At 41.9% G+C, this 17,713-nt stretch overlaps 1 protein-coding gene across 1 annotated transcript in view; it reads left to right on the forward strand.

Annotated features, from left to right (window-relative positions):
• Nucleotides 1–17,232, forward strand: part of LOC121002844 (cytochrome P450 2C3-like) — a 109,551-nt gene extending 92,319 nt beyond the window's left edge. The window contains exons 8-10 of the mRNA XM_040434455.1: nucleotides 6,630–6,817; nucleotides 11,927–12,068; nucleotides 16,820–17,232. Coding sequence (XP_040290389.1) covers nucleotides 6,630–6,817; nucleotides 11,927–12,068; nucleotides 16,820–17,013 — 524 coding nt within the window. The 3' untranslated portion in view covers nucleotides 17,014–17,232. The remainder of the gene's footprint in view (nucleotides 1–6,629; nucleotides 6,818–11,926; nucleotides 12,069–16,819) is intronic.
• The last annotated feature ends 481 nt before the right edge of the window (nucleotides 17,233–17,713 follow it).

Here is a 17,713-nt window from a genome sequence, read left to right on the forward strand (position 1 = left end):
CACAGTATACTGTCCTCTGTAGTGTATATACAATATACTGTCCTCTGTTATATATATACAGTATACTGTCCTCTGTTATATATATATACAGTATACTGTCCTCTGTAGTGTATATATACAGTATAATGTCCTCTGTAGTATATATACAGTATACTGTCCTCTGTTATATATATACAGTATACTGTCCTCTGTAGTATATATACAGTATAATGTCCTCTGTAGTATATATACAGTATACTGTCCTCTGTAGTGTATATATACAGCATACTGTCCTCTGTAGTGTATATATACAGTATAATGTCCTCTGTTATATATATACAGTATACTGTCCTCTGTTATATATATATATATATATATATATATATATATACAGTATACTGTCCTCTGTAGTGTATATATACAGTATACTGTCCTCTGTTATATATATACAGTATACTGTCCTCTGTAGTGTATATATACAGTATACTGTCCTCTGTTATATATATATACAGTATACTGTCCTCTGTTATATATATATATATATATATATACAGTATACTGTCCTCTGTAGTGTATATATACAGTATACTGTCCTCGGTTATATATATACAACATACTGTCCTCTGTTATATATATACAGTATACTGTCCTCTATAGTGTATATATACAGTATACTGTCCTCTGTTGTATATATACAGTATACTGTCCTCTGTAGTATACAGTTGCAAGAAAAAGTATGTGAACCCTTTGGAATGATATAGATTTCTGCACAAATTGGGCATAAAATGTGATCTGATCTTCATCTAAGTCACAACAATAGACAATCACAGTCTGCTTAAACTAATAACACACAAAGAATTAAATGTTACCATGTTTTTATTGAACACACCATGTAAACATTCACAGTGCAGGTGGAAAAAGTATGTGAACCCCTAGACTAATGACATCTCCAAGAGCTAATTGGAGTAAGGTGTCAGCCAACTGGAGTCCGATCGATGAGATGAGATTGGAGGTGTTGGTTACAGCTGCCCTGCCCTATAAAACACACACCAGTTCAGGGTCTGTTTTTCACAAGAAGCATTGCCTGATGTGAATGATGCCTCGCACAAAAGAGCTCTCTGAAGACCTACAATTTAGAATTGTTGACTTGCATAAAGCTGGAAAGGGTTATAAAAGTATCTCCAAAAGCCTTGCTGTTCATCAGTCCACGGTAAGACAAATTGTCTATAAATGGAGAAAGTTCAGCACTGCTGCTACTCTCCCTAGGAGTGGCCGTCCTGTAAATATAACTGCAAGAGCACAGCACAGACTGCTCAATGAGGTGAAGAAGAATCCTAGAGTGTCAGCTGAAGACTTACAAAAGTCTCTGGCATATGCTGACATCCCTGTTAGCGAATCTACGATATGTAAAACACTAAACAAGAATGGATTTCATGGGAGGATACCACAGAAGAAACCACTGCTGTCCAAAAAAACATTGCTGCACGTTTACAGTTTGCACAAGAGCACCTGGATGTTCCACAGCAGTACTGGCAAAATATTCTGTGGACAGATGAAACCAAAGTTGAGTTGTTTGGAAGAAACACACAACACAATGTGTGGAGAAAAAGAGGCACAGCACACCAAAATCAAAACCTCATCCCAACTGTGAAGTATGGTGGTGAGGGTATCATGGTTTGGGGCTGCTTTGCTGTGTCAGGGCCTGGACGGATTGCTATCATCGAAGGAAAAATGAATTCTAAAGTTTATCAAGACATTTTGCAGGAGAACTTAAGGCCATCTGTCCACCAGCTGAAGCTCAACAGAAGATGGGTGTTGCAACAGGACAACGACCCAAAGCATAGAAGTGTCACTACCAGAGCTTTGGGACGTTCTCACAGCTCTGTTTCTCCACCCCTGTGATGATGTCACTACTAGAGCTGGGAGGAGTTCTCACTACTCTGTTTACTTTTGGTTTCTTTCACCACAGCTGTCCTTCATGTGTTTGATTTCCCTCTCTTTATATCACCCCTCCTCCTATGATAGGATGTGGATTATAGTTCTCACTTCAGTTGTAGCTCTTGCTTTAGTTTCTTCACTTGTAGCTATCAGTTCACTGGACCTGTGTTCTGCTGCAGCTAGCACTCCGGATATTGCCAGCCTGTCCTTGGATCCGTCTTCTCTGCGGCTGCAACATCTTCAGCTAAGTGTGCAGACATTGTTGTGTTCCTGTTTATTTTCTGACTGGATCTGAGGTGGCCACGGTTCCCTCCATATACTGAGTAGGGCACTGGTGGCCGTGCCCCTTCCACTATTGTAGGGGTTACAGGGGTCATTAGTCTTAGGCACGTGGGCATGCCTCGTTCCGCCATTTGGATCCGGGCATGTGCTTTAGCAGAATAGGGAGAGCGTTGAGGGTCGGACAGGGGTCAACCTTTATCCTCCCTAGTTCTGGGTCCAGTCAGTAGCTCTGTACTGTGTATTACTATTGTTGCTCACATACACCCGTGACAAGAAGTAAATCAACAACAGAATGGCTTAAACAGAAGAAAATACGCCTTCTGGAGTGACCCAGTCAGAGTCCTGTCCTTAACCCGATTGAGATGCTGTGGCATGACCTCTGAAAGCGATTCACACCAGACATCCCAAGAATATTGCTGAACTGAAACAGTTCTGTAAAGAGGAATGGTCAAGAATTACTCCTGACCGTTGTGCAAGTCTTATCTGCAACTACAGGAAACGTTTGGTTGAAGTTATTGCTGCCAAAGGAGGTTCAACCAGTTATTAAATCCAAGGGTTCACATACTTTTTCCACCTGCACTGTGAATGTTTACATGGTGTGTTCAATAAAAACATGGTAACATTTAACTCTTTGTGTGTTATTAGTTTAAGCAGACTGTGATTGTCTATTGCAGTGACTTAGATGAAGATCAGATCACATTTTATGACCAATTTTTGCAGAAATCCATATCATTCCAAAGGGTTCACATACTTTTTCTTGCAACTGTATATACAGTATACTGTCCTCTTCCGTATCAATTACTTTACACAGTTTAGTGTCATCTGCAAAAATTGATATTTTACTATGAAAACCTTCTACAAGATCATTAATAAATACATTGAAGAGCATATGGCCCAATACTGACCCCTGAGGTACCCCACTAGTGACAGTGACCCAATCCGAGTGTGTACCACTAATAACCACCCTCTGTTTTCTATCCCTCAGCCAGTTACTTACCCACATACAGACGTTTTCTCCCAGTCCGAGCATTCTCATTTTATATACTAACCTTTTATGCGGTACAATGTCAAATGCTTTGGAGAAGTCCAGATAAACGACATCCATTGATTCGCCGCTGTCAAGTCTAGAACCTCCTCATAGAAACTGATTAAAGCTGATATGGCGTTATTTGCTTATTTTCATTGAGGTACTCCAAGATAGCATCTCTTAGAAACCCTTCAAACAGTTTACCCATGACAGATGTTAAACTTACCGGTCTATAGTTTCCGGGCTCTGTTTTTGGACCCTTTTTGAATATTGGCACCACATTTGCTATGCGCCAATCCTGTGAAACACTCCCTGTCAATATAGAGTCCTTAAATATCAGAAATAAGGGTCTGGCTATGACATTACTTAATTTCCTTAGGATACGGGGGTGTATGCCATCTGGTCCTGGCGATTTGTCTATTTTAATCTTTTTAAGATGCCGTTGTACTTCTTCCTGGGTCAGACAGGGCACTTTTAATGGGGAATTTACTTTTACATTTTGCATTTCATCTGACTGTCACCAACTTGTCTGTCCGAGCTCCAGTGCTGCAGTCTGGGGCTCGGACACTGCAGCGTGGTTATTCTGACTCCAGTTGTTGTAATAGCGATTTATCCCTAGTGAGACCTCTATGCCTGGCCTCTATAGGCAGATATAATCACTGCGGACAATCCTTATCAGATAGCTTGAACTCACCAACACCGAGTTTGTCCGTGTAAGTTGCTTTATTCTATAAACCAGATAACAGAGTACAGCAGAACATATGGATTCCGGTATTGTGCGGTCAAAAGATTTTGCTTTTGTAAGCTTACATGAGAATACATGTGTACCTGTGCATAGCTGGAGCAGTATGAAGAAACAGGAAGTGAGGTACACAGAAGAAGGGGTGGAGCAATAAAATGAATGACATATATCACGAGCAAGAAAAACAAGTGCAATACCAAAAACAGCCACTAGATGGGATCATATAACCAAATATAGAATATCATATGAATTAAACTATATAAATTTAACTGTGTAGCAGCATAGCGGTGCCAGACGCGCTGTCATGCCAATCCCCTTGGTGACTCTGTGTTTAGGCCACACCCCTCTCGATGACATTTAGGCCATGCCCCCTCTCGATGGCGTGTAGGTCACACACCCTCTCGACCGCCCGCTTTGGCCACGCCCCCTTATGATATCAGGTGATTAGCTCCCTATTTAAGGCAGCTACTGGCAATCATCTTTGTTTCCTTCTGAACTGTTCTAGTCTCTCCTTCCATTCCTCCCCCAGTTCCATTACCTTGCCCCCGGTCTCTATCTGCCATATCTTCCCATCCTATAATGTAATTACCCTCCCCCCGTGTCCCTAGTTTAAACACTCTTCCAACCTTCTAGCCATCTTCTCCCCCAACACAGCTGCCCCTTCCCCATTGAGGTGCAGCCCATCCCTACGATAGAGCCTGTAGCCGATAGAGAAGTCGGCCCAGTTCTCTAGGAACCCAAACCCCTCCTTCCTACACCAGTTCTTGAGCCACTTGTTAACCTCCCTAATCTCCCGCTGTCTTTCTTGTGTGGCCCGTGGTACCGGCAGTATTTTGGAAAATACGCTTTTGACCTAAATCCCTGAAAACTTTTTTAGGACGCTCCACCTACCTCTAACTTTGTGATTGGTTCTGATATGGACCATGACCGCTGGATCTTCTCCAGCTCCTCCCAGTAATCTGTCAACCCGATCCGCGATGTGTTGAACTTGAGCGCTAGGAAGACAACACAACGTTCGACGATCCCGGTCTTTGTGACGGATCATCCTATGTCTACTACTACCAGCACCTGTCTGGCCTACCCTGCTCTTCTGGTCCCCTGCTTACTGGAGCTGACATTCCCCGCTCACAAACTTGCGTTATTTAAAAGATAGATAGATTAGAAAAACAGAGATAAAGATAGATAAATAGATAGATAGATATGAAATACAGAGATAGATAGATAGATAGATAGATACTAGATAGATAGATAGATAGATAGATAGATAGATAGATACTAGATAGATAGATAGATAGATAGATAGATAGATAGATAGATAGATATGAAATAGATAGATAGATAGATAGATAGATAGATAGATAGATAGATAGATTGACAGATATGAAATACAGAGATAGATGATAGATAGATAATAAATAGATAGATAGATAGATAGATAGATAGATAGATAGATAGATAGATAGATAGATAGATAGATAGATAGATATGAGATACAGAGATAGATGATTTTGAGTACTTTTTTTTCCCACCAATGTATATTTTAAACATGGGACATAAACTTGATGAGAATAGCCCCTAACAGGTATCAACAAGGTACAGGAATTTTATGCTAAACATCCAGTATGTCTGTATTACGGTAGAATTTTGTGCTGCCCTGTATCCCTTTTTTAGCTGCACTGCAAGGGTTATACTCCTTTATTTCTCTGTGTACCTACTTGACTAATGAGCTAATCAGTCGTGCCATATATTCTATGTGGTGTGTCCCAACCCTTGCCTGAGCAGAAGGTTCTATCTGGTCTTTCTAGTCTGCTGGAGCCTATGAAGGAGCTATATTCATTTGTTTGTCTGTGAACCATGTTCTGCCTGACTTCCGAGTCTGTCTGTCAAGTAACCAGGACTGTTTCAAGAGGTAGCAGCCTGGTGACTCCACCTCAGCAAAGCCCAGATCCATGTATAGGGGTGAAAGGGTAAAAACCAGGGGACCACAAGACAACACCCTCAGGAATATCAAAGTCAAACTAGTTAGTTGGCACAGTGGTTCCACAACCACTGTCTTTAACAGTCTGTGTCTTTGGTGCAACTACTGTAATCTCAGGCTGTGATCCAGGAGATATGTAACATGAGATTTCTTTGTGGTTGATACCTTTTAATGGCCAACTGAAAAGATCATGAAAAAATTGCAAGCTTTCGAGACTACACAGGTCTCTTCCTCAGAATGTTATAACACAGTATCTGAAGATTCACATATTTTCACGCAAAAATACATGAGAATAGTAAGGTAAATGTGACAAGTCATGTAAAGCAGATCAACATACAGTAAGTGGAGGGGGAAACAAACATTTGGAGCATTAAATTGTTGTAGTAGCTACAGATAAGGAGTGTGAAATTGTTCCCTGATGTATTGTATACCCAGTCCATGAATGTATTGAACCCAGAAAGGATGAATTCCTTAAAAGATATAGAAGGACATAAATACAGGTTTTTATGAAAAATAAAGGAATTAGCACTGAATCAGTGGTGGAACTTACAAAGTTCATCCTCACCAATAACTACTTTTTGTTTGGTGACAGCATATACCTACAGATACAGCAATGGGCCATGTATTTTATAGTCCACCGTTGATTCTGACTGCATCCGACTGACCTTATCTTTGTCTCACAGCTAAAGTTCAGCAGGAGATAGACGAGGTGACCAAGTCTTTGCGTCTCCCCGAGATCATGGATAAACCCCAACTGCCGTATACAAATGCTGTCCTCCATGAAGTGCAGAGAGTTCTCGACCTGGCTCCAACTGCAATTCTCCATGCCGTCACAGAAGACATCAATTTTAGAGGTTACACCCTCCCAAAGGTATCGGGTATTCTCTACATTGCACAGAAATGTAATCTAGATCTGACTAAGCACTGAGCGTTTGACTTTCTAAACCTAGTCATGCCCACATAGCTGAGAACCTTGTTACAATGTAAGAGTGTGGCTGATCCTTTTCTTGGATCCATACACATAGCTATTCACTGACACATTGTACAAAATTGTTTTTGTTAGTTGTTCACAGAACTTTAAGAGATTCAGTTGCTGAGCTCTATGCACAGAACAGGAGACTGGACACATCCTGCGGTCACTTTCACTTGGTCAGTATTTTGCGTTAGTATTTGTGAGCCAAAACCATGTGAAAGATTGTGTCTCTTCTGTGTAGTGGACCCTCCTGGTTTGACAAAAAAGTAATGGTGCAAAATACTGACCAAATTCTCATTGTGTGAAAGTGAAATTTGACTCTTTTGCTGCTAGAGGTTTGGGAACAGTCGTGAGAATACCACTATAGTGCCGACGATCTACACCCATGGGCATCTCCCTTCTTCCGGCGAGCACAGACACAGGAATGATCACGTGTCTCCAGTGCCGGCTCAGGGTCAGATTAAGGGTTCCAGGAGTATGGGGCACTATATTCATTAGGGGCTCCAAACTAATGTGACGACCTTCTCCAACACATACTGAGGGACTTGTAAAGTATCTTTGGAGTTAACCTTAAGAAAGTTTCAGTGCAGTATACTTGCCAATATGAGCAAGCCCCACCTACTTCTATGTATGCCCCCCCACCCCTTTTATTTTGTGTCCTCCATGCCATGTGCAAGGCATTTGCCAACTCTGCTGGGAGTTCAGGAGGTCTCCCCTTCTTCCAGGAGAGTTGGCAAGTTTGTACTATAGATATAATAACATCTGCAGAAAATTTGGAAAGTCATCAGACCCTTTTGCTTGTTATGTTGCTCCTTGTGCTAAAATAAAAATAAAAATAAATCACTTTTACTCTTTGATAATTTAAAAAAAAGGAAAAACGAAAATCTCACATTGACAGAAGTATTCAGCGCTTTTCACATTCCCATAAGTCTTCAGACCCTTTCATATGAACATAAGTCTCCAGCCCCTTTACTCAGGACATAAGTCTTCAGCCCAGGGGTGGGATTCAAATTTTTAACAACAGGTTCCCTACTCAACACGCGGCATCACGACACAGGTTTACATATACAGTCGTGGCCAAAATTTTTGAGAATGACACAAATATTAGTTTTCACAAAGTGTTTCAGTTGTTTCTGTGATGTAGTGAAATATAATTACACGCACTTCATACGTTTCAAAGGCTTTTATCGACAATTACATGACATTTATGCAAAGAGTCAGTATTTGCAGTGTTGGCCCTTCTTTTTCAGGACCTCTCCAATCCGACTGGGCATGCTCTCAATCAACTTCTGGGCCAATTCCTGACTGATAGCAACCCATTCTTTCATAATCACTTCTTGGAGTTTGTCAGAATGTTTTTGTTTGTCCACCTGCCTCTTGAGGATTGACCACAAGTTCTCAATGGGATTAAGATCTGGGGAGATTCCAGGCCATGGACCCAAAATGTCACCATTTTGGTCCCCGAGCCACTTAGTTATCACTTTTGCCTTATGGCACGGTGCTCCATCGTGCTGGAAAATGCATTGTTCTTCACCAAACTGTTGCTGGATTGTTGGAAGAAGTTGCTGTTGGAGGGTGTTTTGGTGCCATTCTTTATTCATGGCTGTGTTTTTGGGCAAAATTGTGAGTGAGCCCACTCCCTTGGATGAGAAGCAACCCCACACATGAATGGTCTCAGGATGCTTTACTGTTGGCATGACACAGGACTGATGGTAGCGCTCACCTTTTCTTCTCCGGACAAGCCTTTTTCCAGAAGATCAATCTGTCCCTGATGTTTTTTTGGGAGAGAAGTGGCTTCTTTGCTGCCCTTCTTGACACCAGGCCATCTTCCAAAAGTCTTTGCCTCACTGTGCGTGCAGATGCGCTCACACCTGCCTGCTGCCATTCCTGAGCAAGCTCTGCACTGGTGGCACTCCGATCCCACAGCTGAATCCTCTTTAGGAGACGATCCTGGCGCTTGCTGGACTTTCTTGGACGCCCTGAAGCCTTCTTAACAAGAATTGAACCTCTTTCCTTGAAGTTCTTGATGATCCTATAAATTGTTGATTGAGGTGCAATCTTAGTAGCCACAATATCCTTGCCTGTGAAGCCATTTTTATGCAATGCAATGATGGCTGCACGCGTTTCTTTGCAGGTCGCCATGGTTAACAATGGAAGAACAATGATTTCAAGCATCACCCTCCTTTTAACATGTCAAGTCTGCCATTTTAACCCAATCAGCTTGACATAATGATCTCCAGCCTTGTGCTCGCAACATTCTCACCTGAGTTAACAAGACGATTACTGAAATGATCTCAGCAGGTCCTTTAATGACAGCAATGAAATGCAGTGGAAAGTTTTTTTTGGGATTAAGTTAATTTTCATGGCAAAGAAGGACTATGCAATTCATCTGATCACTCTTCATAACATTCTGGAGTATATGCAAATTGCTATTATAAAAACTTAAGCAGCAACTTTTCCAATTTCCAATATTTATGTAATTCTCAAAACTTTTGGCCACGACTGTACATACACCATATACAGTCCTGATCAAAAGTTTAAGACCACTTGAAAAATGGCAAAAAATCATATTTAGCATGGCTGGATCTTAACAAGGTTCCAAGTAGAGCTTCAACATGCAACAAGAAGAAATGGGAGTGAGATAAAACATTTTTTGAGCATTCAATTTAATGAAAACAACGAATGAACTAAAACAGGCTGTTTTTCAGCTGATCAAAAGTTTAGGACCACACCTCCAAAAAAAAACGAAACCCCCCTAAAACAGAAATCCAACTTCCAAACATGAGCTCGGTAATGAGTAGCTCCGCCGTTATTGTTTCGGCATGCTTGATGCAAGCGTTTCCATGAGGTGAGTGGGAACATTTCTCCAAGTGTTGAAGACGGCCGCACAAAGGCCATCTACTGTCTGGAACTGTTGTCCATTTTTGTAAACTTCCCTTGCTATCCATCCCCAAAGGTTCTCAATTGGATTTAGATCAGGAGAAACACGCAGGATGGGCCAAAAGAGTGATGTTATTCTCCTGGAAGAAGTCCCTTGTCCTGCGGGCATTATGTACTGTAGCATTGTCCTGTTCAAAAACCCAGTCGTTACCACACAGACGAGGGCCCTCAGCCATGCGGAAGGCTCTCTGCAACATCTGGACATAGCCAGCGGCCGTTTGACGCCCCTGCGCTTCCTGAAGCTCCATTGTTCCACTGAAGGAAAAAGCTCCCCAGACCATTATGGCGCCCCCTCCACTGTGGCGCGTAGAAAACATCTCAGGTGGGATCTGCTTGTCATGCCAGTAACGTTGGAAACCATCAGGACCATCAAGGTTAATTTTTTTCTCATCAGAGAATAAAACTTTCTTCCACCTTTGAATGTCCCATGTTTGGTGCTCTCTTGCAAAGTACAAACGAGCAGTTCTGTGGCGTTCAAGGAGACGAGGTCTTTGAAGACGTTTTTTGTTTTTGAAGCCCTTCAGTCTCAGATGCCGTCTGATGGTTATGGGGCTGCAGTCAGCACCAGTAAGGGCCTTAATTTGGGTCAAGGACAGCCAATTGGATCCTCCGGCTCAGTGCTGATGAAAATTTTTGGGGTCTTCCACTTGACTTTTTTGTTCCATAAACCTCAGGATCATTTAGGAAATTCCAAATGACTGTCTTACTGCCTCTCACCTGAGCAGTAATGGCGTGCTGTGTGAGACCCTGCTAATGCAGTTCAACAACCCGACCACGTTCAAAAAGGGAGAGTTTTTTTGCCTTTGCCATCACAACGTGTGACTACCTGACAGAAAATGACAATGAATCCACATCTTTGCACAGATTTGGCCTTTTAAAGGCATGTGGTCCTAAACTTTTGATCAGCTGAAAAACAGCCTGTTTCAGTTTAATCATTATTTTCAATTAATTGAATGCTCAAAAAATGTTTTGTCTCACTCTCATTTCTTCTTGTTGCATGTTGAAGCTCCACTTGGAACCTTGTTAAAATCCAACAATGTAAAATAAGATTTTTTGCCATTTTTCAAGTGGTCTTAAACTTTTGATCAGGACTGTATATGCAACACACATAAATACACCATATACATGATACACATACATAAATACACCATATATACACTACACACACACACCACCCAGCATTTAAAAAGCCTAAGGAGCTTAACTATGGAATAGAAGCACTCATCTCCAGCTGCTGCCGCCGCCAGGGTGCCGGTTCGGGATTCGCCAGTAACACGGTTCTCTAATCCGACTGTAATTTTAACAACCGGATCTGGAGAACCTGAGGGAACTGGCTGAATCCCATGCCTGCTTCAGCCACTTTACTCAGGACATAAGTCTTCAGCCCTTTACTCGGGACATAAGTCTTCAGCCCCTTTTCTTAGGTCTTAGTTGCAGCCCCTTTGGCAGTGACTCCAGCCTCCAGTCTTCTTGGGGATGATCCTCAGCTGGGTGAAATGAAATCCAGAGAGATGCAGTGGCTTCATTAAAGTGTACTTTGAGAAAGGTTTGGTCAGAGTGTGTTCTGGGCTGGATTTGTTAGACTAGTGGGTAGGTGGAAGTGGGATTCACCAGTCCACACCCTTACTCGAGCAGGTGACCTCTGGTGTTACTGCTGGGATTGTTACTGGGGAATAAAATCAAGTATCCAATAAAAATCTGCACCAATGAAATTCAGCCCTGTTCCTGCCACAACTTAGATAGGGCCCTTAGAAGTAACCCTAAGCCAGATACCTTCAGTAACACAGTGGGTCCACACCTGTTGGTTCACAACCACCCAGCACTTCACATTCATTGACATCTTTATGCAACTTTGAATCAAATCATAATTGGAAAAAATCCAACAGATTTAAGTTTGTAATTTACAGACTGACCTAAACAGAGCCTGAGACACAAAACACCGCTGCAAAAAATTGTGTTTTACCTGCGTCCACCTGCAATGGTAATAAGTACAGTATACGGGGAATTCATCAGTAATCTACAATCCTCATAACCAAGATACATTTATTTGTCCTTTCCTGTTAATAGGGTGCAACCGTGATCCCCTTCCTCACCTCCGTCCTGTCAGACCCATCTCAGTGGGAGACTCCAGAAGAGTTCAACCCCAGACATTTCTTGAATGAGGAGGGCCAATTCCGCACCAGGTTGGCGTTCATGCCTTTCTCAGCAGGTAAGAACTGGAGACACAAAGATCTACAGTAGAAGCCTTGGAGAAGCTCAGACCTCCTTTTCAGTTGGTCCTTTCATGATGAGTGTCATTTCTTGATGAGACTGATCGTGTCTGTTTTTGCTGATGATAGTGGAGGAAAGTATAGAAAATGGATGGAGTTACACTGTATATATGATATAATCCACTTTTTTGAACTTGGATGGAAGGGAATGACTCAATTCTTCAAAAGCCAACAACTCCTGATTACCCACAAGAACATAATTCAACTCTGCAGCAGAAAACATAAATGAAAAAAACATGAGTGTAACTTATGGTTCTGAGGACTCTCTTGCAAAAGTGCAGCCTCTGCTCCTACATCACAGGCATCTGCCTTAAAATTAAACTGCAGCTCAAGATCTCAAGATCTGGTGGCTTCAGGACAGTGCACGAAGACAATAATGCTTTGAGGGTAGACAATGCCTTAAAGGCGTCGGGAGAAAAATCAGCTGGATTAGTTTTTTTTTTTATTAGAGCCACTATGGAAGAAAATGACTTAATAAACCTTCTTTAAAAGATGACAAAACCTCGAAATGTCTGCACAGCCTTGAGATTAGTTGGAAGTGCCAAATTTTCAATGGTCTGCACCAGATTCTTGGAGAATCCTCTAGAGGAAATGATTTACCCTGAAAAGGAGACACTCTCCACCTCAGACTTACATTTTTCTATATAAAAAAGGTGATTCTCTATCTACTTAAGAAGAACTTTCTCTACATGAGAACAATGTTCTTCCAAAGACAATAAATAAAACACCAAACATTGACCCCAAAACCATCTGAATACATAATTCATGAAATCCTAAAAAAACAGCTGATGCAGAGCCCATAAAGCATTACTTGGTATGAGCATTGAAGGGTTTGTCTGGGTTCAGGGCTGAACCCGGATATCAGCTGGTCCTTATTCTTTTACTCTATATGAGTGGAGCATTGCAGCACTTACTTGCTCCGATGCTTCCCCTTGCCTTGCGCTGCACAGATGGGTGTCTTATAGCGAGGCTGTTTTGTAGGCGGGTACTATGTTACTTTGCATAGTACCTGCCTCCAAAACAGCCTAGGGCTGTGCTATACACTGCCCATCTGTGCTAGTGACATCACCGGGCTCATTTCTAGGTGGAAGTCTCTTCCTAGCATAGTGATGTGAAGCCCCGTACGTCACCGGCATTAAAAAAAACTGACCTTGTGCTGCGCAATGTATTGCAAGGCAAGGAGGAGCATCGGAGCAAGAAAATGCTCCACTCATATAGAGTGAAAGAATAAAGAATGGATGATATCCGGCTTCATCCCTGAACCCCGACAACCAATTTATAGACTGTCTTCCATTCATCTCCCATTCAGATCCTGACAAGATTATAGGCTTCTCTTACATTGATTTGCGAATATGGATGATTTTTTTGTTTTGTTTTGTTTTTTTGGCCAGTTGGTCAATAATTCGGAGATATAGGTGAAGGATAGCAATTACTTATGATGATCTTAATTTGTCCCCTATACTCTTGGCAAGGACAAAGATTGCACCTTTGCCACAAAAAAAAAAAGAACCCAGCACCAGCCAGGGACCTGGAGGGACAAATATGCATTCCTTCTAAAGGTTCTCCTTGTTATATCGTTTAATGGCCATGGTCTCCAGAACAGATGAGAAATCCTTCACTTAGAAATCTTAGAACTGGAAATTAAATCAATGAGACATAGTCCTATTCAGTTATATTCTCAATTAGGGGGAGAACGATTGGGAGTCTGAAGAACTTTTTTATAACTCAATCTTTGGACCAAATCAAAATCTGAAACAATCTTTTGCAGCACACCAGTCTATAAATGGCTGTACAGTAAAAAAAAACACTCTTAGAGGACAAGAACAAAGTGTTCTGGGGAGAGAAATGAAGTATAGACAGAAGAATTTCCCTTTTATCTTATAGGCTTGGAAGTTGAGGGTACGTTTCTGGGCAAGGTAACTCTTCTCTGCCCTTCTCTACCTTGGAGATTCTCATGGAACCTATTTGTATTGGTTGCGTTTCATCACATAGGAGACATTATCAGTATGACATGAAGCATCTTTCATCTCTGACCTTCTCTCTTTGATACACTGGTCAATATTCATGGCCTGTGAAATTAGACTGTTCAGAGAATCATATGGAGGAAGCTGCACCATGGCAGCTTTAACCTGATCAGAAAGACCTAAATGATACTGACAACAGAAGAGGGAGCCATTCCAATCACTAGCAGCCGCCTACCGTCTAAATTCTGCAGAGTTTTCTCAGCTATCCTAAAATAAATTCCTTTTTCAAGGTGCAGAGATGAGAATTGTCAGGTGAAACATCATCTAGGACATCGTATACGGCCTCTAAGGAAAAGAGGAAAAAATCTACACTTTGCAAAGTAGGATGCCCAGAAATATTTAAAGATAGGCTAACCAACAAGGAACTCCTCTCCTAAATGAGCCTGGCTGCAGCAGAGATGACCTGATCCAAACGAATGGGTCAGCTGTGAGATGACCGATCTTCTTAAAAATTCTATTCGGTTGCTTCGCCAAATTTTACAAAAAATTTTCTTCATGACGAATTACTTCGTTATGAAGCACATTTTTTTTAAAGTAGTGGGTACAATGACAGGGAACAGCGATTGGGCCGCCCCCTGTCATTGAACCCCTAAGATGCCGCGTTCATCGGAAATCAATATTTAAGTATTTTAGGGGTTGCTCTAAAAAAAATATGTATTTACCAAGGAGGCCACTGTGGCCATTTTACTTGAAGATCCAGTGTGAAATCTCGCACAGCGCGTGATGAAGTCATCATGTAAACCAGAGTGGTGATGTCATATGTCACTGTGCACAGGATTTTGCTCACGATCTTCAACCAAGGTGCCCAACGTGGCCTCATCATGTTCAAATGGATGAGGTATGATTTTTTACATTTTTATGTCCTTTCATGGAAAATTGAGGCGAGCATGAGGAAGCATGAGGAAATTCGACTTCACGAGGAATCAAATTTTTCCTGAAATTCTGATCGAAGTCCACTTCGTTAACTTCGATTCGCTCAACATTAATAGTTACATAGAAACTGCCTCAAACGAATAGACAGGAGAAGATGAAACAGCAGGAGTAAACCAAGAACTGTACAAAGAAGCTTAGAATACATGTGGCTAATACTTCTATATAGGAAAGGGTTCTTTACAGTTAGAGTAGTCACTCTATGGAAAGCTCTCCCCCTGGAGGAAGTAATGGCAGGTACAAGGTCAGCATTGAAAAAGAGGGTGAGTGACTTCTCTAATATCAAATATAGCTGAAGAGTACAATTAGTGTTGAGCGAATTTCAGGAAAAATTTGCTTCGCCGTGAAGCTGAATTTCCTCATGCTTCATGGTAGTAAATCGATTTTCCTGAAATGGTGGTAAAAAATAAATAAAATCATACTTACCTCATCCGTTTGAGTGCAAAGAGCTGGCTGCTGCCATCTTTATTGAAGATTCCACCCGAAATCCCATGTGCGATTTCATGCAGGAACCACAATCAAGATGGTGGGAGCCTGCACTTCCCGATCAAATGGATGAGGTAAGTATGATTTTATTTATTTATTTTACCCTTTAATATTAATGTCAGATGCTATGATCAGTAATGAATGCGGCATCTGAGGGGTAAAATTACGGGGAGCAGCACAACTGCCGTTTCCTGTCATTGCACCCACTACTTACAAAGAAATGCACTTTGTGATGAATTAATTTGTCACAAAGTGAATTTTTTTGTTGTAAAATTCAGCGAAGCAGCCAAATCGAATTTTCCAATGCTCCGCTCATCTCTAATTATAATTACAGTGAATGATGTGCCAATGCAGTGATTAAGAAACATTGGATTTGATGCAGTTGAGTCTTTTTTCTACCTATGTAAGTACATTATGTAACAAACCTAACGTAAAATTGCCAGTTGCAGTTTCCTAAAACTCGCTGTGAAAATCAGAGAAATAGAAATGAAAGCAGTGCCTCAACTAATACAAGCCTTTCTCCAGCTCATTTCAGCTGGAAAGTTGAAGATGTGACTACGCATTTGGCTACTTGGTGTTTATGGGTGTCGCACGCAGAAGTATCGCAATGTGGCAGGGCTGCCATAGCGTTGTAGAGTGACACATGAATCGCTAAAAATATGACTGTTGAATTTTTTGTGATTTGGATGTTGTGGTTGCAGCTGCAACCTCATTTAATCCTATGGCAGCCCTGTTACACTGCAAGACCTGGGCGCGTGACACGTGTAGCTGTAGCCTAACAACGTGTATTACTTAAAGCGCTGCCTCAACTTTGTCTACTGGAGAAGACTTCAGACCAGGTCCTAAATGCCATGGTCCTTTATATCAGTGCTCAGTGCTGCTGACCTCTTTAATGCGGGTGTAAGCCGGCTGCAGTTGTATCCAGTCTAAATAAACCACTGGGAACTCGGGGCTTGTTGACATTACCGCCACATCTCCAATAATGATTTCCAATGTCATGATTCTTCATAGGAGGAGAACAATGATGGAATTACTGTCTCAGTCAGATGATGGATAGCAAAGGACCACAGTCATTTTACCATATGGTCATTTCTTGTCTGTGTCGCAAACCCTTCTTCTACATACTGTATAAGCAACAATATTATTTATTTACTGACAGCAAGCAGATGTCTTCAAATCTTGAGGAGATGAAGCACAAAGTGACACCCAGTGATAGCAATGACCTGACTGAAGTTGTGTTATTCTTCTAGGGAAGCGAGCTTGTCCTGGAGAGAACCTGGCCCGCATGGAGCTCTTCCTGCTCCTCTCCGCTCTGCTCCAGAAATTCACTTTTACCCTCCCCCCGGGGACACAACGTCAGAATGTGAAGTTTCTGAGCCAAAACAAGCGTCCAATCATTTTATCAGGAGAGTTATGTGCTGAGCCTCGTTCCTTGTCCAAGTGACCACCTGCTGTCCAGTCGCACACCATGGAAGAGAATGAGAAGACGTGACAACACAGAAAATGTTACCAAAAAGTCGCTGAAGAAAAATGTTATAGTGTTTACAAACTGAGGAATAATCTGGTGTGGGGATTCGCTCTGATAGACAGGGTGTGCGGACGCAGTACAGAGGCAAATTACCAGTTCTTATATGAATATATGTTTATTCATACATAAAGCAAAAACAAAACGTCACTTTGCAGTCTTGGTGTTAGTTCACACACAATGGAAAGTTCAAATAGCAGAAATCACCTTGTTGCAGTTCTGCCTCCAGCAGTCTATAGCAGGCTTTTAGGGGGCCCGTTTCCCTTACAGACGGGTCTCAGTCCTCCAGCACGGCACAAGTCTCAGATCCCAGCACACACACCTCCTGAGCTCCACTGTCAGACGAAGTTAATTCTCCTCACCTGGCAGTGCTGGCTGGTTTTTAGGCCTGGCAAAATCCAGCCTGGAACATGGGGAGTAGTCACCCACCCAGCACTTTGACTACTCCCAGTAAGAGCCGTCCCAGATCAGCTATGCAGCCATACTAAGTATTAAGGTGTCAAACAGAAACTGCTGCTCGCACATAAAAACTGTCTCTTACTCCACTGAGGCGAAGAACCTCGGTGACACGTACCTTTCATCCACGATGACTCCTTGTACCTTCTTACACTGGATACAA

Source organism: Bufo bufo, chromosome 5 (genome assembly GCF_905171765.1).
Source record: "Bufo bufo chromosome 5, aBufBuf1.1, whole genome shotgun sequence".
Lineage (NCBI taxonomy): Eukaryota > Metazoa > Chordata > Amphibia > Anura > Bufonidae > Bufo > Bufo bufo.